The sequence below is a fragment of the Cupressus sempervirens genome, chromosome 2, assembly GCF_028749045.1.
Source record: "Cupressus sempervirens isolate cs-2001-9-10 chromosome 2, ASM2874904v1, whole genome shotgun sequence".
Taxonomy (NCBI): Eukaryota; Viridiplantae; Streptophyta; class Pinopsida; order Cupressales; family Cupressaceae; genus Cupressus; species Cupressus sempervirens.
The window spans coordinates 146,135,598-146,160,291 of NC_143119.1; the positions used below are offsets into that span (position 1 = coordinate 146,135,598).

General features: G+C 34.0%; 1 protein-coding gene across 2 annotated transcripts; it reads right to left on the reverse strand.

The window, feature by feature from the left end:
* Positions 1-626: 626 nt before the first annotated feature.
* Positions 627-23,731, reverse strand: LOC149571463 (uncharacterized). 2 transcript variants are annotated; one of them, XR_016359819.1, is made up of 6 exons: positions 23,281-23,731; positions 1,973-2,054; positions 1,812-1,874; positions 1,476-1,648; positions 1,255-1,311; positions 627-1,019 (listed from the first exon to the last, which is right to left on the reverse strand). XR_016359819.1 is itself a non-coding variant. In XM_089812979.1 (6 exons), exons 1-6 carry the CDS (start codon positions 23,574-23,576, stop codon positions 927-929), a joined length of 633 nt encoding a protein of 210 aa, XP_089669105.1. In that variant the 5' UTR covers positions 23,577-23,731; the 3' UTR covers positions 627-926. The 2 variants fall into 2 exon arrangements, 1 of the variants encoding a protein (XP_089669105.1); XM_089812979.1 differs by having other exon boundaries at positions 1,476-1,517.
* Between the last annotated feature and the right edge of the window lie 963 nt (positions 23,732-24,694).

Sequence of the window (24,694 nt, forward strand, 5' to 3'; positions counted from 1 at the left end):
CAGGCTAGAGATCAGTAACATGGACTTCCTTATTAATACAAGTTAGTCTTTACCAATTCCTATCAAAACCAAAGTGTAAATTATTATACATTATCCGAATTTATTAATATATTTGCCATTAGAGTAGCCCAGTAAAGTTGCAAAGGGGTAGTCGTTGAAACAAATGCTTGTGATCATATCTCCTTGGCCAATTGGTGGTATTTTAGAGGATTTTCTATTTTACCGGGGTTAAAAAACCTCTTACTTGCAAAGCCTTCTTTCACCAATAGGGTCGATCTGATTGTGACGAAGATTTAATAAAATCAATCTAAAAGGTACTTAGTTACTAGTATGACGATAACAAAAAATTGGTTAATGTTGCAACACTCCAATATGTTATAAAATATTGTTTATAATGATCTTTTTTTAAGATGTTCAGAGAAGAATTATTAAGGAAACTTGAATTCTCACTCAGTTGCAAGGAAACAAAATTTTATAATGATCTTTTTTTTTAAGTAGTTCAGAGAAGAATCATCAAGGAAACTTGAATTCTCACTCAGTTGCAAGGAAACCAAAAAAATGGTAGTTGATTTCAATGTACTCTTTGGTAACAATTATACATAAGGTATCACGTTAAAAGGAGAATAGGAAAGAAAATACCAAAACATCATTAATTTGGGAAATCTAAAGGACATGAAACCACAGAAGCAAATAGTTTACATATTCAAACAGTGTCTATGCAGCTACCATAGACAACACACACTTTAATAGAGGAAAAGCATAGCCAACACTGGCTTGAATCTAAGATTGGTTTTTAGATGGCCAATCACTCCTAACAAACAAAAATCTTGCATATCTCAATATGTATTACACAAATGTATGCAAATAGTAGGTGGTCAAAAAAATATACAGTGCCTGTTCAATAAGTATCTTCACAAAAGATCTAGTTAATCATAGCTTGCATTTAAGAACTTCAACAACTCATTCCGGTTAGTCTCTGCCAGCTTGTCCTCCTTGGTTTTCTCAATCTTCATAAGAATCTGCATAAGTAGAGATGACTGAAATTCAAGTGATAGATCTAAAACTGAAATCACAATTACTTTTTAAACCTATCAGGCCTATTCAGATTTTATTTTTTAAAATACAACATTTGGCAACAACCAAGAGTAAATATTCTGTTATCTCACATTGTCAACGAATTCAATATAAGCAAATATGGATATCATAATGCAAATTTGATATCAAGGTAAAAGCAATAATGCAAATGATATATACCTTTTTACCAGAGACAACACTCCGCCTTACACCATCTTCTTTATCCCGCCCAAGGAACTGAAACGCATATAAGAACGGAAAAATATAAGGTGGCTACTGTTGAATATTAGACTAGCTCCCAGGGAGAAGAATGGAATGCTAGCAAAAATGCAACTGACCAAAAAGAAGCACAATATCAATACCAGAGTTTGTAACTAGTATTCTAAATCCCAATTACAGACCTTAGAAAGCTGCACAGGACCATTGCTCTCTTTGTCCAGCTTCTATATTTAGCTCCCAGTCACCACACAAGCCCCACCAACAACATAGGTGTTAAGAATCATGTAGTATCAGCACACAGCAAATAAGAGTTGACAAACCAAGAAGCGTCCATTAACCAAGTTGCCAATCCCAGCTCCAATGTCAGAAGAGCCAATATAAGGCACCAAACCATATCAGCACCTCTTAAGTGATGCATTCAACTTGACTGGCTCCAAGCCAAGTTGAAAGAAACAAAATCTCAACATATTTTGCGATTAAACATATCAGGCTAAATATTATAATAGAAAGAAGCTTACCTCTCTTGACTTATGCTTATGATGTCTGTGCCTATGGCCTTTACCCTTTAACTTGTCTTTGGTCTGCATCAGAGAAGGCAATGTATTAAACATCCAATACATGCAGAGCACATTCAACAAGCACATATCTAAAATAGGAGATAACATAATGCAAGCATTACCTTTCTTGACTTGTCTCTTCGTTTATGCTTCCTTGGCCTGTCAGATACTTCCGAATCGCTGTCGCTGCTTGAACCCTCGTCCCTGTTAACTAGTATACATATAGCAGCCTTAAAAACTTCAAAAAATAAAATGAACAAAATTTACTATTTTTATTCTATGACTTTGCTTATATTTTAACCAGTAGCTTAATGCTGTCTACCATACTGTACCTGCCATAAAAAAAAAACATAACAGAGCCAAACACTCACAAAACTATACATGGAGGAACACAAATATCATACATTAAAGCACACAGTCACAAGGTTTGACATGCCTTACAAGCAAGGCCAGGAATCAAAAACCAGTACGGGAACAAGCAGGAGCAGAGGCAAGGACGTGACAGACACAGTACGCCAATGCTACCCAAGCACCAAGTGGATACATCTAAGATTCAAAGACTGTACCAAACATAAGTAGGAGCAGGTATGCCCCTGCCACCCCGAGTACTCTTTGACCAGCAAGAACATAACTTGGCTGTTCTGTGATATGTATGAGCACTATCATACACGCTCAAAGCCCTGCCTGCATTTCTAGCCAAATAAAACTTAATTTTCTTTAAAATGTGCAATTATTAAATCCTTGATAACCCTAAAATGTGAATGAGAACAATGGAGGGACCAATATTCATTTCACAAAGCACCAAAATAACCAATACCATTTCCCTTCTGACATTTTCACAATGGTGATGCTAGATTTTTGAAAGGTGAAGGATTGCAAAGGTGTCAGAGACATTTGCTAGGAGCAACAAGAAACAAGCTTTACAAAAGACAGATTTATCAATCAAAAGTATTTTGAATTTTTTTTCTTATAACGACAATCTACAGATATAGCTATTGGTTCAAGTTCAGTGGCCCCAAAACAAGTAGACATTTCAAATATGACCAACCATCACATATAGAGATGTATTATGTTGACTGAAAAAGTTACTGAAGGTCGGGCAGCCTAGGAATTAGAGCTTTTGGTTCAGATTTGACAGCTCCAAAAACAAGGGGGCACTTCAAATGATCAAGCATCACATCTAAAAAATGTTGCGTTAATTGAGTAATTTCAAAATGCCGGGCTTGTGTTTCACATCTATGTATGACAAGACAAGGAATTAGAGAATAAATTATGGCAAACATTACAGAACAAGATGAAGTTGATGGTCTGAATGAGAAAAAAATCAAAACTAAAATTTCATCCTCTAGCAAAGAAAGGACCAACCAAGCCAGCCACAGTGTCTATACTTAAATAGTGGCCATCCCACATCTTTTCTTCAAGACATCATCTACCCGAAACAATACCTCTGTAATTCGGTGTTTAGACATAAGCATGTACAGTTGAGTCAACTAGTTCTGCATGCAGAAGTGGACTCATTAAGTAGTTAATTCTCTCAACACATTTGAATGGAGATACTGACAATATAGAGATTTCATGTTGATGTATCAACCTTCCTAAATACCAGTAATGAGATTCTCTACTTGTATGTATGACCCCATTCTCTTCATAAATAGTGATTTTATCCTTGTATGAACTTCCAACAGAGGGCCACTACAATCTAAGGCATTGCCTGATTTTGCTTATGTTCTCACCTCTAAATTCTGAATGTGCACCCCTATCCAAATGAATATGAAAACCTCATTCTCAAATACAGTATGAAGACACCATTCTCTTGAGTTCTGGGCCCACTGGCCATAAGGCTATAGATAGTATTCTCCACGATCCATTGGAAGGATGAGAGAGGCACAGGCACACCTTATTTTTCACTTGGGATAGCTGCGATTTGGATGAAGAATGCAAGTTGGCTAAGAGAAAGTTGAGAAAAAGCATGAATAAAAAGAACAAAAAGGAATACGAGCTGTTAAAAGGTAAAAAGGAGGCTTATTTAAGAATGAGAAGATTGGAGCTGAGAAGATTTAGGAAACCAAAACCCCAAGAAATTTTGGAAGGAATGCAGCAAAAGAGAAAACAAATAGTTAACAATATCACAGAAACCCAGTGGCTTGAATACGCAAGGATGTTTATGAGCGTGAAAAAGATGAGCATAAGCCTCCCATTATCAACGCTACAAACGAGCTTTTTTCTATGGAAGACATCTTCCAAGGCATTAAGAAATTGACACAGGGAAAGGCGCAAGATATTGATGGGCTGCAAGCTGAACATCTAAAATAGGGCAGCGATATCTTGGTTCCTCATATTTACCACATCTTTAATGATGTCATTAAGAAGGGGTTTCCGAAAACTGGACTACTAGCATGGTATCCCTCTCCATAAAAGCAGGAACATAAATAATCTGTCAAACTATCGAACTATTATGATTAACCACCTCTTGGGCAAGCTCTTTGGTAGCATGGCAGAATGCAAGATCAGCAAGTGGGTTGAATCAGAAGGTAAAAGAGCCGAGGGGCAGACAGGTTTCAGACCAAAACACTCCACTGTTGATCATGGAGTAACACTAAGATTCTTGGTTGAAAAGATTTGGCACACACCGGGCAAAGAGGCCTTTTGCTGCTTTGTCGACTTTAAAAAGGCTTTTGAAATGATGCCACAGGACAGGCTCTGGCTTAGAATGGAAGAGCTGAAAATTCTCACTGAACTTAGGGCTGCGACAGAGATTTACTAAAATCAGAACTATAGAAGGGATGTCGGATAGCTTTGGCAGCAATATAGGGGTCAAACAGGGATGCCCCATTTCACCTACCTTGTTTGGGTTATATGTTGACAAGTTAGAAGAATGTCTAGACAAGTACAATGGCAATGGGGTCCAGCTGGCTAAGTATGTGATTAAGTTGCTTCTTTACGTGGATGACCTCATTTTGATTGCTAAAACTATGGGTGGTCTAAGGGAAAACTTGAAGGCACTTGAAGCCTTTTGTCAAGTGGTTGGGATACAAGTGAACACTAGCAAAGCCAAGGCGATGATTTTCTCTTTGAAAAGAAACAAGAGGCAGCAAAACATTTTTCTTTTCAATGGCAACCCATTAGAGATGCTGGACAGGTACAAGTACCTTGGGGTCGATTTCAACAAGCTTAGCTGGGAAACTTGCAGGGTAAAAAAGAATACAAGGATGGAAAGCGCTATACTCATTACGGAATAGATGTAGGAATGCGGAATTATGGGATTGGAAAACCAAAAAAATGCTCTTTGGCTTGTTAGTTACCCCAGTGATCCTCTATGGATGTGAGATTTGGGGCAGCAGCATGTCAGATCTGAAATGGAGACAGGTGGAAAGAATCCAAAAGCATTTCATCATCAGCGGTCTCAAAATTAAAACCACGGTTCCCTATGAGATCCTATTGGCAGAAACGGGCATCTTCCCATTAGAGGCATCAGCAATGATTCGATTATTATGCTATTTACAGAAAGCCCAAAGTATGGAAAGTCATTGTTGGCCTAAGCTGGTCATGGAAAAGAGATTGGATATAAAAAAGAACACATGGATGAAACAAAATGTTGAATGGATGGAAATATGGAATATCACTATACATGAATATCTGAAGAACAATGTTGAGATAAAGAAGTGTTGTGATATTGTTGAGATAAGGAAGTTTGTGAAGGAAAAATTCAGGAGCTGCATATGGTCAAAACAAAATGGACACAAAAAAAACTATTATATTGAAGAATTTACCCCAACAAGGGCCCATGAGGAGAAAACATACATAGCAGCAAATATCAAATGGAGAGCTAAGATGCTCATTCCACAACTTTGGACAGGCTCTCATCATTTGAGATGCGAAATGGGCAGATGGACAATACCCAAGGAAGAATGGGAGGAGAAAATATGTTTGTTTTGCAACACAGGAGTGGTTGAGCTCGAGCGACACTTTCTCATGGAAAGTCCAACATTCAATGACATCCGCTCCAGCTATCAGGATATATTCTAGCAAATGGCAATTTAGATACTCTTTTTGAGGAAGGGCAGCTGGTCAAGACAGCAAATTTACTGGTCAATATTCATTGCCGAAGGGCAGACTTAGAGAAGCAACTCCAAAAGGCCTAATGCTTTTATCGTGGGGAGTGCTTGCGTTTTGTCTTGTGGGTCCCATAGGCTGCTTTGGCCTCAAGGACGTTATTAAAATTGTTCATTCATTCATTCATTACTATAAGGTTGAAACCTATCTCAAACATCCTCATAGTATTTATATAAAATATAATTTAAAGTATAATATACTAAGTATGAAAACCATGCTGCAAAGAGGAAAATTCCTTTGGGCATAGAGGATTTTGCCTGCCCCAGAGGAAAATCCCTCGAACCCTCCCAAATTCCACCCTTAACTTGGACTGAAAAAAGTGATCTTAACATGATGGTGAAATCATTTTATCGCAAGGGGCTGCAAATCAAGTTTGAAGAACATGATAAACAAGCAATGTGTTTTGCGGTGAATGAGGAAAATTCCTTTGAGGTTGGCGGATCTCACCATGTCTTGAGGAAAATTCCTCTCAACACTTAATTTATGCCCAAGTTTAGAGCGACCAAACACAATCACAACATGCCAATTTCAATTGCTATGAATGAACAAAGGATTGATGGAGAAGTTTTAGGGAGATTTTGAGGTGAAATGTTGAAGCATAATGCAAGAGGAAATTTTCACCAAGGCTGGCAGATTCTATCATGCCTAGAGGAATTAAAATTCCTCTTGACATAAAAAATTCTACCATCTCAAAGGAATCTCAGTTCCTTTAACATGTCTTTCAGTCCTAGCCTTGAGCCTTCCAAACAATAATCAAAATCAAGAAAATCTGCAAGGGGATGGTGATAAGAGATGGCGTGAAGATTTGAGGGTGTGAAAATGAAGAAAGAAGAAATTTTAGAATTAAAATATTCCTCTTGGTCTGGCAAATTCCACCACCCCAAGAGGAATTCTCACTCCACTCATGAAAATTCTGCTCTCATAAAAATCTCGACCAAACACCAAATTTGGAGTGGTTTCATTAACGAATTGTCAAAGCTTTATCAAGTCGGCCTTAAGAGGGAAAGAAGATTAAATGAAATGTTTTAATTAATTCAAAGTTATTACATCGGCCTTGAGGAAAGGAAAGAATTAAACGAAATGTTTTAATTGGTTCAGCCTTTTGTAGAGACGTGCCTTTTCAAAATTCCAATTACTTATTAATGAGAGGGGAGGGGAGTTCATTTAAAAATCAAATCAAAACAACTTTTACTCCTGCTCAAGGCAGGGAATCACCTCCCAAGTTAGCAGCAGATTCTTATGGAGGCAGCCAACTTTCCATACAGAAGCAAAAAAATTCTCATGAGATAGTGATCTGATTGCATTGGAAAGTGAAAAATCGAAAGGAAGAATAAGAAATCTTGAAAAAACAGTGATTTAAACAACTATAGGTAGAGTCCCTCGAAAAACAAAGATAAAAGAGCAAAATATGGACATGTTCTTGTATTATAAAACCTGTCTACTCTCCAAATTTTAGCATGAATTCATCTTAGATTGAAAGATTAACGACTACGTGAAAATCAGAACTTGAGATTTGCCAGAAAATAGAGGAATTTGATTTTACTTGAAGCAATCCCAGAAAATTTTCATTTTTATTTGATATTAATGTGATTTCATTTCAAGAAATTTTAAGATTCCCATCATTTTACTACTTCATAAGCTTAATGCAATTTCTTTCTTCGTTTGAAAGAAAAATTATTAAACGAGAAGCTAGGAAGAAAAGGAGATAATGGTGAGGTCAAAATAAAACAAAGATACGAGTGAGAAATTTTTCATCAACTTGAATTTCCTCTGGAAAACCAACTTCATTTGAAGAATTCAACCCCATGAAAACTTTATCACTTCGTGAAGTTTGAGATTCAAGTGTACAAGTACAAATCAAGGACAAGTCATGGCAATGAGGAAATTTCAAGAATAAAAATGGAACAAATTTGAGAAGATGAAGCAATTTGGGAATATGTCATCACCATTAAAGGCTTGATAATGTTTAGTATCAAGAGATATGTTCTCTTCATCAAAGAATAAATCAAGTCTACAAGATAAGGGTGTTGAGGTGGCACCCACTTGTCATCTACCAATCAGAAAATTCCAATCAAACATGCTCAAGCACATTCAATCATTCTATTGCGAGTGTAAGATTTTATCATTGGCTCTCAAAAGCTCTGTAATTGTCTTATTGGCCCACAAGGTGTTACCTTCATGTAATTGGATGATAGGGTGGCAACCCTAATTAGGGTTTGTAGGGATTAATCTTGGCCCTTTATATTGTCACAAAGCAACTATAAACGGCTATGGCTTTCTCATATGTAAAGGATTGAAAAGGTTAGACATTAGAAAAGCTAACTAGTAGGAGTAGAGAGTCATCGAGGAGACCTGATAAAAGTGTTACCATAAGGTTATCAAATTAATGAATGATTCATTGACGGTCTTCACCATGGATTGTTCAATGTTGCTTTGGAGTATTTTGTGGTTTCCTCAATTCCTCGCTTATATTAGATTTTATTTCATGTTCAGCAAAATTAGAAGTAGATGAATGGAAGATATTGTTGAATGGTGATTAATGGTAAAGCTAGTGTACATACATATTTTGGTGCTTGTTGATTGTGAATAACAATGTAAGGTTAGTCTAGGCCCAAATTGCAAGTGTTTAACTTCTATTAGAGATGTCTTTTTAGATTGTGCCTTTATAGGGTATTTGTATGAATATTGACAATGTGAAAATCATTCTTGCATCCTTAGATACTAGCACCCTCCTATGCCTAGCTGATTTGGCAAAGCAAGAATTGGTAAGGTTGACCTATCATCAAACTTATCCTACATTCTTAAAATTAGATAGCTTTTATTTCCTTTGCAAAGTTATTTGGTTAGAAGTAATTCAACAAGTGAAAACCAAGTTGGTAACCATTGAATGAATAGTGTGAGTCTCTTTGTGATAACTAGGATATCACACCATTAAGCCTAAGCAAAAGTCCACAACAAGAAGGAACCTTGAGGTTGTCTCATTTGATCAAACAATTCATCTACATTGTTTAGCATTTATACATGAATTTTTCAAGAGAGAGTAGGAAATATAGTGTTTCATCTCAAAGTACTAAGTATTCGATTTTGTATGTTGTAGAGGAACAAAATTCACATCAATAGGTACTTCAATAAAATTATGGCCTCGTTGTTCAATAACTCCAATCAAAATCATCTAACAACCAAAAAAAAATAGCAATAGATTATATTATATTGTTATTTTGTTATTATTTATATTTGTTCATTAATTTATTTATTTTTGATATTTATTATTAAATACTATTCTAGAAATGGGGACATCACAAATTGCCCTTCTCCAAAACTACTTGTTCTCAAGCAACATCAATTTTATACAAATTTTATCAATGTAAGAGGCTTCTCTATGCAACTTTAATTCCATCTCAGCTGGCAAATTTGAATCCAATGACTCAAATTTATGAATTGAATGGCTTGTAATCTTAAGCTAGTTTCCTCTCTTCATTCCAAGATACACTAATTCAAGTATAGATTATCTCCATTTATGATCTCCAATACAAATTCATGTCTTTGACTCACTCTAGCTCATTCTCGTATTCTAGATTACCTGAAGTAGAACCAAAAATAGAGCGTGCACTTGAAAGTACAAAATATACATTTGAATATATGATTACACAATGTATACACATTAATGTGTGAAGACTCAATGCATACACAAAGTAGACACATGAATGCTCGAAGACATAGGGCATACACGTGAAAACATTAAGAAGACACATGAATATATATACTTATAGTTCACTTGGATTACAAAAGGTAGGAGTGTCCAGTGAAGGCGAGAACCATCTCTTAGAGTAACCAATCCCCAAGCAGTAGGAGCATCCAAATATCCCCAAGGCTACAAGAAGATGCTCTAATACCACATGTAATGCCGCCAATCGAATCCTATTGAATTTGGGCCTATTTTCTATAAATTCAATTGTAAGTGAATTCTTTATACTAAAACTTTTACACAATTCTTTTATTTGACTCAATCGTGAGTATGATTTCCAAATGAGTATATACTGAGATCCTTACTTTAATAAATCAGACAATATAAAAATTGATCACTGATTAGATCTATTGTTTTAGTATGCACAAGTTTTATTGTAAAAGAATGATATATTTCTCCAGTCTAACTTTGACAGACAAACCCTTGCCAATATCAATTAAATTGATTTCATGAAAGTTATCTCGATCCAACAAACATTAATTATATAAAATGCTTGAGAATAGTGGGTGCAATTATATGTACAACTATGTCTACTCAATTAAATGGAACACTTAAGACAATGGATAAAATATATATTCCACTTGTCTACTATAACAAAAAACCAAGGTTGCATGGGTACGTGGGTACGGGAACGGGAACGGGTACGGGAGCGGGTACGGGTACGCATATTTTTCAAAATAGGGGACGGGGGTACGTGTGTAAGCCTAATTTTTTCTATATAATTAATATTTTATAGAAAATATAAAAATCAAAATATCTGTCATGAGTCATGACATTGAGCATTCAAAACAAGAAATTTGAAAATATAAGCCATAAGTCAAATATATATATATATATATATATATATATATATATATATATGCTATTGCTGAATGTTTAAAATATTTTTCATAATTGGGGACGGAAGTACTTGGGTATGTCAAACTTACTTAAAAATTACACTTTTATATTTATAAAAAATCTGATTTTATGAGTCATGACAATGGTTTTTCAAAACAAGAACAGTGATAAAGTTTGCAAATGTAATGTACTGTTTTCAGTTTCATATGTTTGAAATAATAATACATGATAAATGCTTAGATGCATAACAAAGAAGGTAGACTTTAAACATGAACAAGAAGATCCTAAACCATATGACAATGACATATTGCAAATGATAAACTTTTAACTTGAACAGTGATAAAGTTTATTGTTAATGAGTATCAAAGTTTCAAACTGATTTGGTATTGAATTAAGTTTGATAAACAAGAAGCTAATACAAAAACAAAAAACCAAAAAAAAAAAAATCAGAATCTTAATCAAGATCCTTAGCTATGATGCTCTCCATCGAGTACCCGGTACGTGGGATACGTGTACCCGGTACTTGGGTACGTGGGTACGAGTACCAGGGGTGTGGGTACGAGTACCCATGCAACCTTGCAAAAAACCAATAATGAATGGAGAATGCAAATAATATTAGTGAAACAAATCTATCGAGAGATCGATATTGAAATCTGAATGAGTTCAATATAGATGTTGACTTCAACAGTATGCTTTTGAGTATTGGTGATACTCTACTTCAATCGCTGAAATGAGTTTGGCATGAATATTATCTTATAGATGAATAATATCCAAAAATATCTACGAGGAAAACATAATCTTTGATCTTTATTTGAATTTGATTTTTGCTTCTAATTATTTAACTTTAAGGCCTGCATTATCTTTGAATTATGATATAATTCTAGTCACATACAGTGCTCATTCTCCTTAAAAGTATGTGATCTACTATAAAGCCTTTCTATGTTATTTCTTCAATCTTATGCTTCTATGTTTGTAAATTTTCCTTTGCTCGATAGACTAAAACTTCCATTTAGGGAATATCTATTTCACAACCACAAACTCCTTTTCACTCCCATACATATCCCCTCATACTTAAATTCTTTAACATTTCTTGGAGAATTAGCAATCACCTTCTCTCTAGATTTCAATTGGTGATCCATATTTCTTCCTCCTTTCCCATTTGGTACAAGTATTTGGCTGGACATTGAGCATATATCTGATCTATTTGGTTAATATTATTCATTTAACTCCATAATCGATAATCATAGTCATCTACTCCATATCCAATGAAGGTACATTTTAGAGATTTAGCATCAAACTTGGTTCTATTTTCTTTATCAACATGGACAAAAGCTTCACAACCAAAAGCTTTCAAAAATGAATAATTTACCTTTTTTTCAGTCCATGCTTCCTCTAGAAATACCACCATCCAAAGGGGTTGAAGGTCCTCTGTTTATCAAATAGACAGCAGTGTCTACAATATTTTCCCAGAAATGAAGGGGCAAACCAACATGCAATCTCATGCTCCTTGCACGTTCCATGATTGTCCTATTCATTCTTTCTGACACCCCATTTTCTTGTGGGGTTCATGGAATTGTCTTCTACCTTCGAATTCCATTAATAGAACAGTAATCTTCAAAGGTTGTGCTGCAATACTCACCTCAATTATCGGATCTACGACACTTCAACTTCTTTCATGTCTCATTCTCAACCAAAGCTTTCCATTTCTTAAATGTTTCAAAAACATCAGATTTTTGTTTCAGGAAATACACCCCCATGTTTTCTTGGTTAAGTCATCTATAAAAATAACATAATAACAAGAGCCACCAAGAGATGATACCTGAGCTGGTCACATACATCTAAATGCACTAGCTCTAACTTCTCACTCTTCTTTTCTTTCCCAACTCTAAGAAATCTGCCTCTTTTCTATTTGCCATAAACACAATTTTCACATAACTTTAAATCGATATTTTTCAGTCCTAGCGATAGATTTTTAGAGTGAAGGATTTTCATCCCTTTCTCACTCATGTGCCCAAGCCTATGGTGCCACATTTTTTAATCTATTCTTGCAACATCTATAGTAGCTTTCCCTGCATTAACATTATCAATGGCAGCTAAAGTTGAACGTGTTACCAGTACACAAATACAATGTGCCTACCTTTGCACCTTTAGCTACTACTACTGAAGCTTTAGTACCTTCCAGATATTCTCTGAAAACATGACTATGCAGCCTTCACTACCTAGTTGTCCTGCAAAAATTAAATTTCTTCTTAAATTAGGGACATGCCTTACCTCCTTCAGTATCCAATCATTTCCGCTTGACAACTTGATCTTTATTTTTCCTTTCCCAACAATAGAACAGGGCTCATCATCACCCAAATAGACCTGTCCAAAATCACCTTGAACATAATCTTGAAAATATTTTCTAAGGGGTGTAGCATGGAATGATGCTCCAGAATCTATTACCCAGGATCACTAACGTTATCCAAACATAAGATTAAAGCATCTTGTAAAGTATTACTTGCAACATTAGCTTCCTTATTGTCATCTTCATTTTCATCTCCTTGTTTGCTTTTTCAAGATCAACAATCTTTCTTCAGGTGACCAGGCTTTCCACAGACTAGCAATCTTTCTTTCCTTTAGATTGAGAACGTCCTTTCTTTGACTTCCCTAGTGACTTGTCATGCGAAGGACCTTTTCCTTTTTCCCGTGTTCTTCCTCTATTCTCCACATTTAAAGTGCAACCTGATGAGGTTGAAGTTTCACCTATGCTTTTTCGCCGCATTTCCTCGCTCAAGATAACACCAACAACTTCATCAAATTTCAAAGTATTTGAACCAAAGACAGAGTTTACTTACAGCCATAACCAAGCTATTCCAGCTTTTTGGCAAAGAACATAAGATTAAGAGAGCCCTACCCTCTTCCTCGAATGAAATTTGTATGGACGACAACTAACTGGTGACTGTGTTAAATTCATTTAAATGATTCGCTATAGATCCTCCCTCGCCCATTTTCATATTAAACAAGCACTTCATAAGAAATACCTTATTCGAAGCTGAGGGTTTCTCATAAGGTATTTCGCCAATGTCTCCATCAGCTCTACTATCGTTTTTGCTTTGGTATGTTGAAAGTTACAGACAGTGCAAGGCACAGCCGAATATATCCTAGTGCCTTCCTATCCAAGATCTCCCAATCTTCATATGTGATAGTTCCCTGTTTCTTGGCTTTTCCTTCTAATGGCTTCCACAGATCCTTTTGATATAGATAAGCTTCCATCTGCATTTTCCATAACTGGAAATTCTAGCCATTGAATTTTTCAATCTTGAATCTGGAATCCTCCATTACTCCCACTACATGACCAGTCACTACAATATCAACAAATGTAGCATATCTAGGAGATAGGTCAAACTATTGATAAGATCGTCACCTTACAATAGTTACCTTTTGTATGAAACATTCATTATCATAACTTCTAGCACTTCGAGATAGCAACTTAATGTAGTCTATTATAATAACAAGTCGAGCTATTAATAAGATCGTCACTTTTCAATAGCTCCTCTCTAAATATATACATCAATGAAAGATTGTCACATTTCATGACATAATCACGATAGCATCATGTAGTAACTCACATGACATCCACCATGAACCAAGTCAGAGGGTGGACCCACCATAGCTACTACTAGAAGGGGGAATAAGGGTTTTAACCTCAGACTTCTCTCTCATAGAGGAGAGCACATTACAAAGAATTTCACTTAGAACTTCTCCTCATAAAGAAGATATCATCCACAAAGAATTGCATCTCAAAATTTCTCCCTCTGAACAACGATCCTAGGAAGTCAGGTCCTGTAGTTACTCCCTTTGAGACTCTCTTCACCCAAGGATGCCTCTCAAAATCTCTCTGAATCTCATATTAATCTTTCAACATTCAATGATAAGTCATTATTTCCTCATGATGTATATAGGGAGTAGACCCATCACATACATGTATGTTAACTCCATCTAAATATCAATCTTCTGAGCTCTTCGAATAAGGTTCTCTGTAATGAAGTATTAGAATCCCTCTCGATATGAAAGGATTCTCATAATCTCAATTATCAAGGATATTCGCTTCATGAGCCTCACTTCATCCATCCAGCTAGATCATTAGATGACTAATAAGCTATAGATCAAAGCATCTTTTGAAGCTATTATCATTAGATTGAGTCTACATAATATCTGGTAGCATGTGTAAGGTACCAACCTTCTTTTCCTGCAAGAACATCCCTACACATAAAGGAAAAGATCAAAGCAAATAACTCATAGTAAGTATAGAATTACAAATAAGAGAGAGACTATAGTGAGTAGATAAACGTAATACTCAAAGTTAATGAATACTTATTTGTGTATCCTTGATGCAGGTTGCTTCAATCAAGGTTCATCAAATCAAAAAATGCCTCCATATAAGCATTTGTCAAGCAATGGGAATGGAAAATTGTTTATTACTCCCCCCCACAATGTAAAATTCCCACTTGCTCCATTTTACAAAGTTTTCAGTCAAATCCTTCACCACCATCCGATTTGAAATATCTTTAGTCTAGCTTATGGAAATTATATAACCAATCATTTAACATGCTCGTCTTAATGAATATTATAATTGATGTTTGTAAGTCGTTGACTAATCAATTATAAGTAATAATTTTGACTTGCATCTTCCTTCCAATAGCTTAATGATAATTGTGCATTGTCGTTGATTTTCATAGATCAACTTGATATCTCATTTGATTTTTGGTAGCAATCTTCATTTTAATCTAGAATGTCTTGTTCAAATGTTTGATACTCGCAATTGTAGTGAAGTTTAGCTTGAGCCAAATATTTACTAATGTAAGGGAGCAATATGTTATGTATATTATATCGATCACATATAGATCGATCTTTTTATTGTTTCAAACAAGGTTGCATGGGTACTCGTACCCACACCCCTGGTACTCGTACCCACGTACCCAAGTACCGGGTACACGTATCCCACGTACCGGGTACTCGATGGAGAGCATCATAGCTAAGGATCTTGATTAAGATTCTGATTTTTTTTTTTTTGGTTTTTTGTTTTTGTATTAGCTTCTTGTTTATCAAACTTAATTCAATACCAAATCAGTTTGAAACTTTGATACTCATTAACAATAAACTTTATCACTGTTCAAGTTAAAAGTTTATCATTTGCAATATGTCATTGTCATATGGTTTAGGATCTTCTTGTTCATGTTTAAAGTCTACCTTCTTTGTTATGCATCTAAGCATTTATCATGTATTATTATTTCAAACATATGAAACTGAAAACAGTACATTACATTTGCAAACTTTATCACTGTTCTTGTTTTGAAAAACCATTGTCATGACTCATAAAATCAGATTTTTTATAAATATAAAAGTGTAATTTTTAAGTAAGTTTGACATACCCAAGTACTTCCGTCCCCAATTATGAAAAATATTTTAAACATTCAGCAATAGCATATATATATATATATATATATATATATATATATATTTGACTTATGGCTTATATTTTCAAATTTCTTGTTTTGAATGCTCAATGTCATGACTCATGACAGATATTTTGATTTTTATATTTTCTATAAAATATTAATTATATAGAAAAAATTAGGCTTACACACGTACCCCCGTCCCCTATTTTGAAAAATATGCGTACCCGTACCCGCTCCCGTACCCGTTCCCGTTCCCGTACCCACGTACCCATGCAACCTTGGTTTCAAATATTTTCTTTGATATGTATATAATTTATTGATTCATTCATTGAATCTTAAAATATGTCTCTATTGAATGTTTGATGCACAGCCTTCCTTCTCCCATGGTATTGTTTTCTCCTTTATGCAGGGGATATGTATTTAATTCTACACTATATTGATCTACCATCAAGTATTCTATTCCCCCATTTAATTCTTTCTTTCTTAGTCCATGCTAAGTTTGATACTTGCATTCAATGTTGCCTTTGTGAAAAAAGCCTTTCAATACTCACTTATAAGAGAACATTCGGTGTGCTAATCATGTGTATATCATAAACCGTCCATTCTAAATTCCAAGTTTGACATTGACAGTGGTAAATTGTATGGTAATGGTTTGTTGAACTATAATATCTCCCTATTGGCAGTTCATTGGCATTCATTTAAGCAATTAATGATTGGAAATGGATAGTCTTCTTCCAATAATATTTGGATTGTCACATGTATGATGGAAGGAGATAGAATATGCAATCCTTCTTCCACTACCTACACTCTTCATTGAAACTAAAGGAATTTAATAGATTCATCAACCCTATTGTTTGATGTATCTCGATGGATCTCTTTTGTATAAAACCCCTCCATTTAAGTCCCTTTTGAGTTAGCAATGGGTCCTTACGTTCGCACATGAAAATATGGATTGATTTGGTGTCTTTTCATTTCTCTTAAACTTTGTTTTATTTATCCTCCATTTTATATACTTCACTTGGTGTTTATGACCATGCACTTTTTTACCTTCCTTCTTTACTCCACATCACCTCCTCCTTAATCTCTCCCTGCCCTGTCAAATATGATTTCTGCTTATATGCCTATCTTAATCCATTTTGTTCGTTATATCTCATACTTGATACCTTCAACTCTATGGGAGTTTGGCCTCGAGGATGGTTGATTTGACCACTTGAGGAGAGGATATTGTACATGTGGCAATGAATCTTTTTCTCATCACACTTTCTTTATGTTTCGTGCATCTAACATATTCATATTTTGAACAATGCTCTATTAACATTTTGTTGAAGAGAAACCAATTGCTAGTAACATGTTGCCTAGTATATTTAAGTGTTTAGTTCGCCAACTATGATGTTTCCTTCCTTTGATCATCCTACTAGTGATTTTCTCGTCAGCACGCAAATGATATTATAATCTATTATTTGCTAGTATGTATCCATTCACTCCATGTGTGCAATACTCTCGCCTTGTTTGCTCGACTATGATGACCTCAAGATGTTCAGTTGTCCATGTTTTCACTTGCTTGGCAGATACTCTCTGCTTGCGTATAATTAGTATTATTTGTGATTGAAGTTGCTCGCGTATAATTAGTATTATTTGTGATTGACAAATGATGATTCAATTACTGATTGAACTGATTCCTTCTTGTTTGCATTTTTCTTCTCCAATGATTTATTATTGATATTTTGCTATCGATGTCTTTGGATGCTATTTTGTTTGCTTCTAATATATTCGATGGTCCAAATATAATGTTAGACATTCTAAATAACAAGTTCACTTGTCAACAATGATTTGCATACATATTTCCAATTGTAATTCTCCTCCAACACTATACAATTACTTAGTTGGCTTGAGATTGATCGATTAAAATTTTACTTTACTTCCTTATGTCTACACACCAACTGTGTTGAATGCTTCCCACAGTTTATTCATATTATATGCTTGCTTGTGTCAAGCAGCCTAACTTATTCGCTCTTTATATATCATGTTTGATTTACCTCCAATATATTTTGTGATGAATTTGCTCTGGCTATTTGGCAGAGATCATTATTGTTTGATGGATCTTTTTATAGGCTCCTTCTCTTTTGATTGATGCTCATTCCCACACTGTTTATTTGTCCCATGGTGTGTTTGGTTCTTTCCTACATTTCATATTATTTTTGTTCGCTTAACTTATATGTTCACTGATCACGATTCCATTCGTTCCATATGTTGATTGGCCTAGATTCGTCTGCCTATTAGTGTTCCTTTACTTTCAAGCACTACAAAACACATACACCTGTTGATTATTCCCTGAAGCTCTTATATACAGATAGGCTTTGATACCATGTTGAGTAACATGGATCGTTTTTGCAAATGTAGAATCATGGCCATTGTTATTGATGATTTCCAAATGCAGATTTGAGGACTCATAAATATGAGAGGAGACATGTCTCTATAGTTAATCATCATTAGTTAGTATATTAATAATATAAATGACCATATGTATAATACATATATTAATATAAAGGCAAGACCCTACAACACAATGGTAACTTGTGAGCCTCTCATGTGGGAGGTCTTGGGTTTGAATTCACTTAACACAATCAAATAATTAATTACAATAAATAACAATAATTAATCTAGGCTTAGGCAAGAGCCTACAACGCATCGGTATATTGCGAGCCTCTCATTGGGGAGGTCTTGGGTTCGAATCTGCTCGCAATTAACACATAATAATAACTAATCTTAATAATAATAATAAATAGCTAGGCTTCAGCTGTTTACCTATCAAAAAAAAAAAATTTAATTTAGGCTTCGATCGTTTAGAAATCATATATATATATATATATATATATATATATATATATATATATATATATATATATATATATATATATATAATGAATCTCATGATCATATCAATCTGACTGAACTACAACACCTTAACAATGAGACATGTCTCTATAGTTAATCATCATTAGTTAGTATATTAATAATATAAATAACCATGTGTAATAAATATATATATATAATCTAAGTCACAGGGTTCGGCGAACTTCAATGATGAAGTTCGAAATCCGTCGCATATTTAGGGGTTTAAAAAAGTTCGATAAAATTCATAACAAATTCGTGTTAAAACAACTGTATTTGGTCTACTTTAAATTTTCTCACTGTCAGCTGCTTTGTCTGACATGTGAACGGGAAAGAGCGAGGGTTTTAGCCGTCACACAAACAGGAAAGAGGGTGGTTTCACGGATTTCCTCCCGAACCCGCCATTGACTATACTCTGCGATTACTCTTCCGTCTTATTTGGACTTAAACGAATATTTTTTCCCAGGTTTTGGATCTTCAGCAGCGATGAACAAGCCCCCATCGTCATTTCTGAACTTTTTATTTCATTTGATGTTTCCTATCGGCTAATAATTTTGTTTCTATTGCTATTATAATGTAGTTTATATTGTTATTATTATGTATATGTTTTTTATTTCTTTATCAATAGTAAAATATATATATATATTTATATTAGAAAAAAATTAATATTTAATATATATTTTTGGTTATGTATTTATATTTTTCTTTTATCAATAGCAAAATATTTTTTTTAAATCTTTTTATTAGGAAAACATTAATGTTTCATGTATATTTTGTTTATGTATTTTATTAAATATTAATATTTTGTATGTTCAGCTATTATTATTCATAAATTTACTATAATTACAATTATTATAACTATAACTATAACTATATATATATATATATATATGGCGAATTTTTTCGAATTTTTTTGACCTCACGAACTTCATCCGAACTTCATGGTTGTCGCTTTCGAATTCAAACTCAAACCTTGTGACTTATAGTATATAATATAATATATGTAATATATATTATATATAAGAATATTTATCTAAATAATGAATCTAATGATTAAAAAAGCAACCTCTTATGTTGAAGAAGTAGGATCGTTGCAAATGTGTATGAAATGACAATTCAATATTGACAAATACTGAATATTGACTTGTAATTCTGAATCTAATAATTGTAATCTCCGAACTTCAAAGGGCAGAACATTTATTCATTTCGATGTCTTTCCTTGGGATCGAATCCGCATTATAAAGGATAGACATATCTATGAGTAGACATGTCTCCGCCAGATGGGGACATGCCCATTCATGGGTATGTCTCATTAAACATGTTATGTGAGATATAATATTATATATATATATATATATATTATTAAGGAAATCATTTGTAGTTGTTAAGGGTTGAAACCCAATTAGAGATCAGGCATGAAGAGGCACCTTTTAATGAGATACACCCATGAATGGGCATGTCCCCACCTGGCGGAGACATGTCTACTCATAGATATGTCTATTCATGTCCTTTAATGAAATTTGAACCGAACCTCAAAAAAATTTGGACAAATTTTGAATCCGAATCTCAAACCTGCATCCGTACCGAAATTCGAACTGGCAACTCAGTATGCATATATATATGTATATGTGTATATATATATATATATACATATATATATATATACATATACATATATATATATATATATACATACATATATATATATATATATATATATATATATATATATATATATATATATATATATGTTGGGCATGTCCCCACCTGGCAGAGACATGTCTACTCATAGATATGTCTATTCATATCCTTTATAATGTGGATCCGATCCCAAGGAAAGACATCGAAATAAATAAATGTTCTGTCCTTTGAAGTTCGGACTTAGTGTATATATATATATATATATATATATATATATATATATATATATTCATTAAAGGATATGAATAGACATATCTATGAGTAGACATGTCTCCACCAGGTGGGGACATGCCCATTCATGGGTATGTCTCATTAAAAGGTGCCTCTTCATGCCCGATCTCTAATTGGGTTTCAACCCTTAACAACTACAAATGATTTCCTTAATAATAGTATTTTAGATATATATATATATATTATATCTCACATAATGTTACATATATATATATATATACATACTAAGTTGCCAGTTCGAATTCCAGTACGGATGCAGGTTCGAGATTTGGATTCAAAATTTGTCCAAATTTTTTTGGGGTTCGATTCACATTTCATTTTGGGTTCATTTGTACAAAACATATGTTTTTTTAAAATATGTATGTGTATTTATCTATATGCAACGACAAATAAGTCCATACATCACTATTCTAATAGTAAAGCAACATAGGAAAATACACCACCATATCTATGTTTCAGTTTAATAGGATATTAATTGCATCATTCAGCCATACATACATCATGATACACTTGCTTGGTCACATGCATAAAACATATTTTCGTATCAAGGGGACATTTTGAGAATGAAAGGAATTGTCAAAAGACAAATGCAGATATCTGAATTTTTATTTTGCATTTGGTTAGAGGGTTTCTAACCAGTAGATCAAAGGTTGAGATTCAGATTTTTAAGCCCTGCATTCAAAGATACCATATACTTTTTAAAGAAATACCTCTATTATTGTCAATTTGGATGTCACTTATTGTCAATTTGGATTTACTCTATAAGAAAGCACTTTGAAAAAATTTATTAAAAAAAATTGTTTCAAGACCATATTCAGCCCGGGTTCAGCCAGTACGCAGCAAATTCTTCAAAATTTTCTGTAAATTCTGCCCAGGTTCCTCTGAAAAAAATTGCGGCAAATTCATAGCTCTGCAGGTGAATCTGGAGAGCATTTGATGATGACCAGACTTTGTAAAGAATTGAACCAGACTTTTGAGGGTTGCTGGAGAGAATCTGGTAGCTTTGTGTGTCTGTGTGTGTGTGTGTGTGTGTGTAGAGAGAGAGAGAGAGAGAGAATATTTATCCAACTGAAACTACAAAACATCAACATCTTAACCCACCCAGACCAGACCACAAACCTGGACTGGGAACAAATCAGACCTGGATCTGGATGTTTTACTTGGAAAATCAGTAATATAGCTAGAACAGAATTACTGCCTCAGTTTCGCACCAAGCATCAAACCTAGCTAAGAAGTGAAGCCTTTTAATTGCATCAACTATTCAGCTGTCAATAAAAAAATCATGCAGATGTAGAGTAACAATCTACCAAGCTTAATCAATACAACTGCTGGAGTAGTGATATAGAATTTGTTAATACAGGACAGAGATAGAACAACACTAGCTTAGGGTTAATCTATACAAAATAGATCAGAAGTGAAAATTTGGCATTCAATCAGACAACAAAGCTTATCATAACTGATTAGTTTTTATCTTCCGTTTTATTATTTGCAACAAATCAGAGAGTTTTTCCGAAGTATTGTTACTCCTCAGCTAGAACTAGTCACTGTCGGTATAAGTCTGAAAAAATTGTTGACCCGCAGTGCTAGTAGAACACTTGATCACGGTTATTAGCCCATATGGAGCTGATATATATTCATCTGGGTTAATCCATAGCCAATTCAAAAACTACACAGCGAGGGTTCATACAGAACTAGTTAAAATTTTGGAATGCATAAAAATTATCACCTTGACCAGAGAGACAAAAAAAAACTTACCTAGAATTTACAGATCTGGTAAAACTAAACTTACACAAATAATGTATGACCATATATATCTGCTAAAGTAAATATATTCAAATGAGATTACACAATAGAGAACTCGTTAAATTAAAAATCATTCACTTAGTTCGACCAGGCATAACTGGTAAAATTCCACCGAAACCGTATATGACTAGTAAAATTTTCACGCAACCGGCAAAGCTCTCACATGTATGCGGGGCCAATGATATGATCGCCTAGGGTTAGACCGCACAGAGCTCGCAGACCTCTCGCCAAAACCAAAAAGAACTGACAAAATACTGACCTAGGGTTAGAAGTAAAACATATAAAACCGGGAAAGTTCTCCTCCAGACCACAGAGAATCAGATAAGCACATAAATTAATACTCCATATTGAACAGATACAGTACTCAGCTGAGCTTTGAGTATAGAATTCTCACCCAAAGGCTGACCAGATTGAGAAAAATTCACCTGGAATGAATCGGCAAAATATTCCCCTACAGCTAATTAGCCTAGTTCGCCTTGTTGTTATTCATTTTAATAGCTAGGGTTCGGGAAATCCAAAAAACTGAGGGTATCCGTCTGTCTCATTCAGACATTCCATTGTTTAACCAGATGACTTAAAACAAGGGTTCTTCAAATTTGCGTGATGTCTGGGCAAGTGCTGAAATGACTAAAGAAAAAGAAGGAGAAAAAAAATTATTACATACCTGCGGAGGCGCTTGCGATAGCGATCTGAGTAAGAAGAGGAAGATAAATCTTCCTCGCTTTCGCTGTGTTTTCGCCTCCGCTTAGACTTAGACTTGCGCGAATTATGTTTTTCCTTGTTTCTTTGATTATCTTTGTCTTTTTCCCTACGACGGTGACGCTGGCTGCTGTGCAGCTGCTCTGAATCAGACGATGAAGTCGTCTCCGAAGAAGACGAAGCCACCATTGCCATACCAGAATATCTGGTAAAAGTACTTTGCTTTCTTCCTCCGTTGATCGGGCTTCCAAATTTAAGCATGAAATGCTATTGAAAGGACCGTTTGGGCGAGTTATAGGTCATCGGATCGAGGCCCCCAGAGGCTCCGTAAGACGTAAGACGTAAGACATCCCACCGCTTCCGGACAGGCTTTAAGTTCGAGCTGTTAATTATTTTTTACGATTTTTCATCTCACTATTTTCGTAACTCTTTGTTTTCTTATTTATTTAAAAAATTATTTGTGTTCGTTATGATTTTTGGTTATTGAACTTTTGATTTTTAAAATTGATGTCGATTTTTGTTCTTAAATTATTTTAATTCATTTTTAGATTAATTTCATTTTTTTTAAATATTATTTTTGAATTTCTATAATTTACAGTCAATAGAATATATATTTGTTAGACATGATATTTTTTCTTTTTCTTTTTTTCTTTTTTAAATTAATTTTTCATAATAAATTTTTTGATTGAATTTTTTAAATGATTTTTTTCTTCATGTTTGATAAATTGAATTTAAATAAATATTATTTATTAATCTATTTTTAAAAAATTTATATTATAATCAAGGGATTAAAAAAGAGATTAATAAAGCGAGGACAGGAGAGGCAATGACCTCAACTCACCAAAGTAGCACAGCTAATCAAAAACATCAGATTATACTATGTTATTTAAATTGAAAATTATTAATAGTCTAATTTGTTCATATAAAGTTATTTTTTAAATCTCCACTTTTAATTATTTGTGGGAAGTTTGTTTCCAAAAATTGATTTTTTCACGGAAAAGTTGTCAGTTGTCTGAAAAAGTTGTCAATTGAATGGAAAAGTTGTTAGTTTGGCCAGAATATTATAAATTCTTCTCGTTAATTATTTACCAGTCAGTTTTTATCCAACTCTATTTTAACTCTTGTTCTGATATGTATTAGTTGTTATCTCCACTTTTAACTATTGTTTTTCTTTTTTTCTTTATTTAAAAAATAATTACTTGTGAGCTCCACATTAGCTCATATTGTGATCTTTATTTATTTAACTTTTCATTTTTAAAATTGATTTAGATTTTTGTTTTTAAATTATTTTAATTTATTTTTATATTAGTTTAGTTTTTCTTCTAAATATTATTTTTTAGTTTCTATGTTTATTTAGTCAATAAAATATATATTTGTTA

What these genes read in the sequence shown, in the direction of transcription:
- LOC149571463 (XM_089812979.1), bottom strand. Translation starts at nt 23,576, where the DNA reads ATGCTTAAATTTGGAAGCCCGATCAACGGAGGAAGAAAGCAAAGTACT. An exon ending in TATCGCAAGCGCCTCCGCAG is followed by an intron (nt 2,055 to 23,280) that starts GTATGTAATAAT and finishes ACTAGTTAACAG; the next exon opens with GGACGAGGGTTCAAGCAGCG. An exon ending in GTGTTGTCTCTGGTAAAAAG is followed by an intron (nt 1,020 to 1,254) that starts GTATATATCATT and finishes CTACTTATGCAG; the next exon opens with ATTCTTATGAAGATTGAGAA.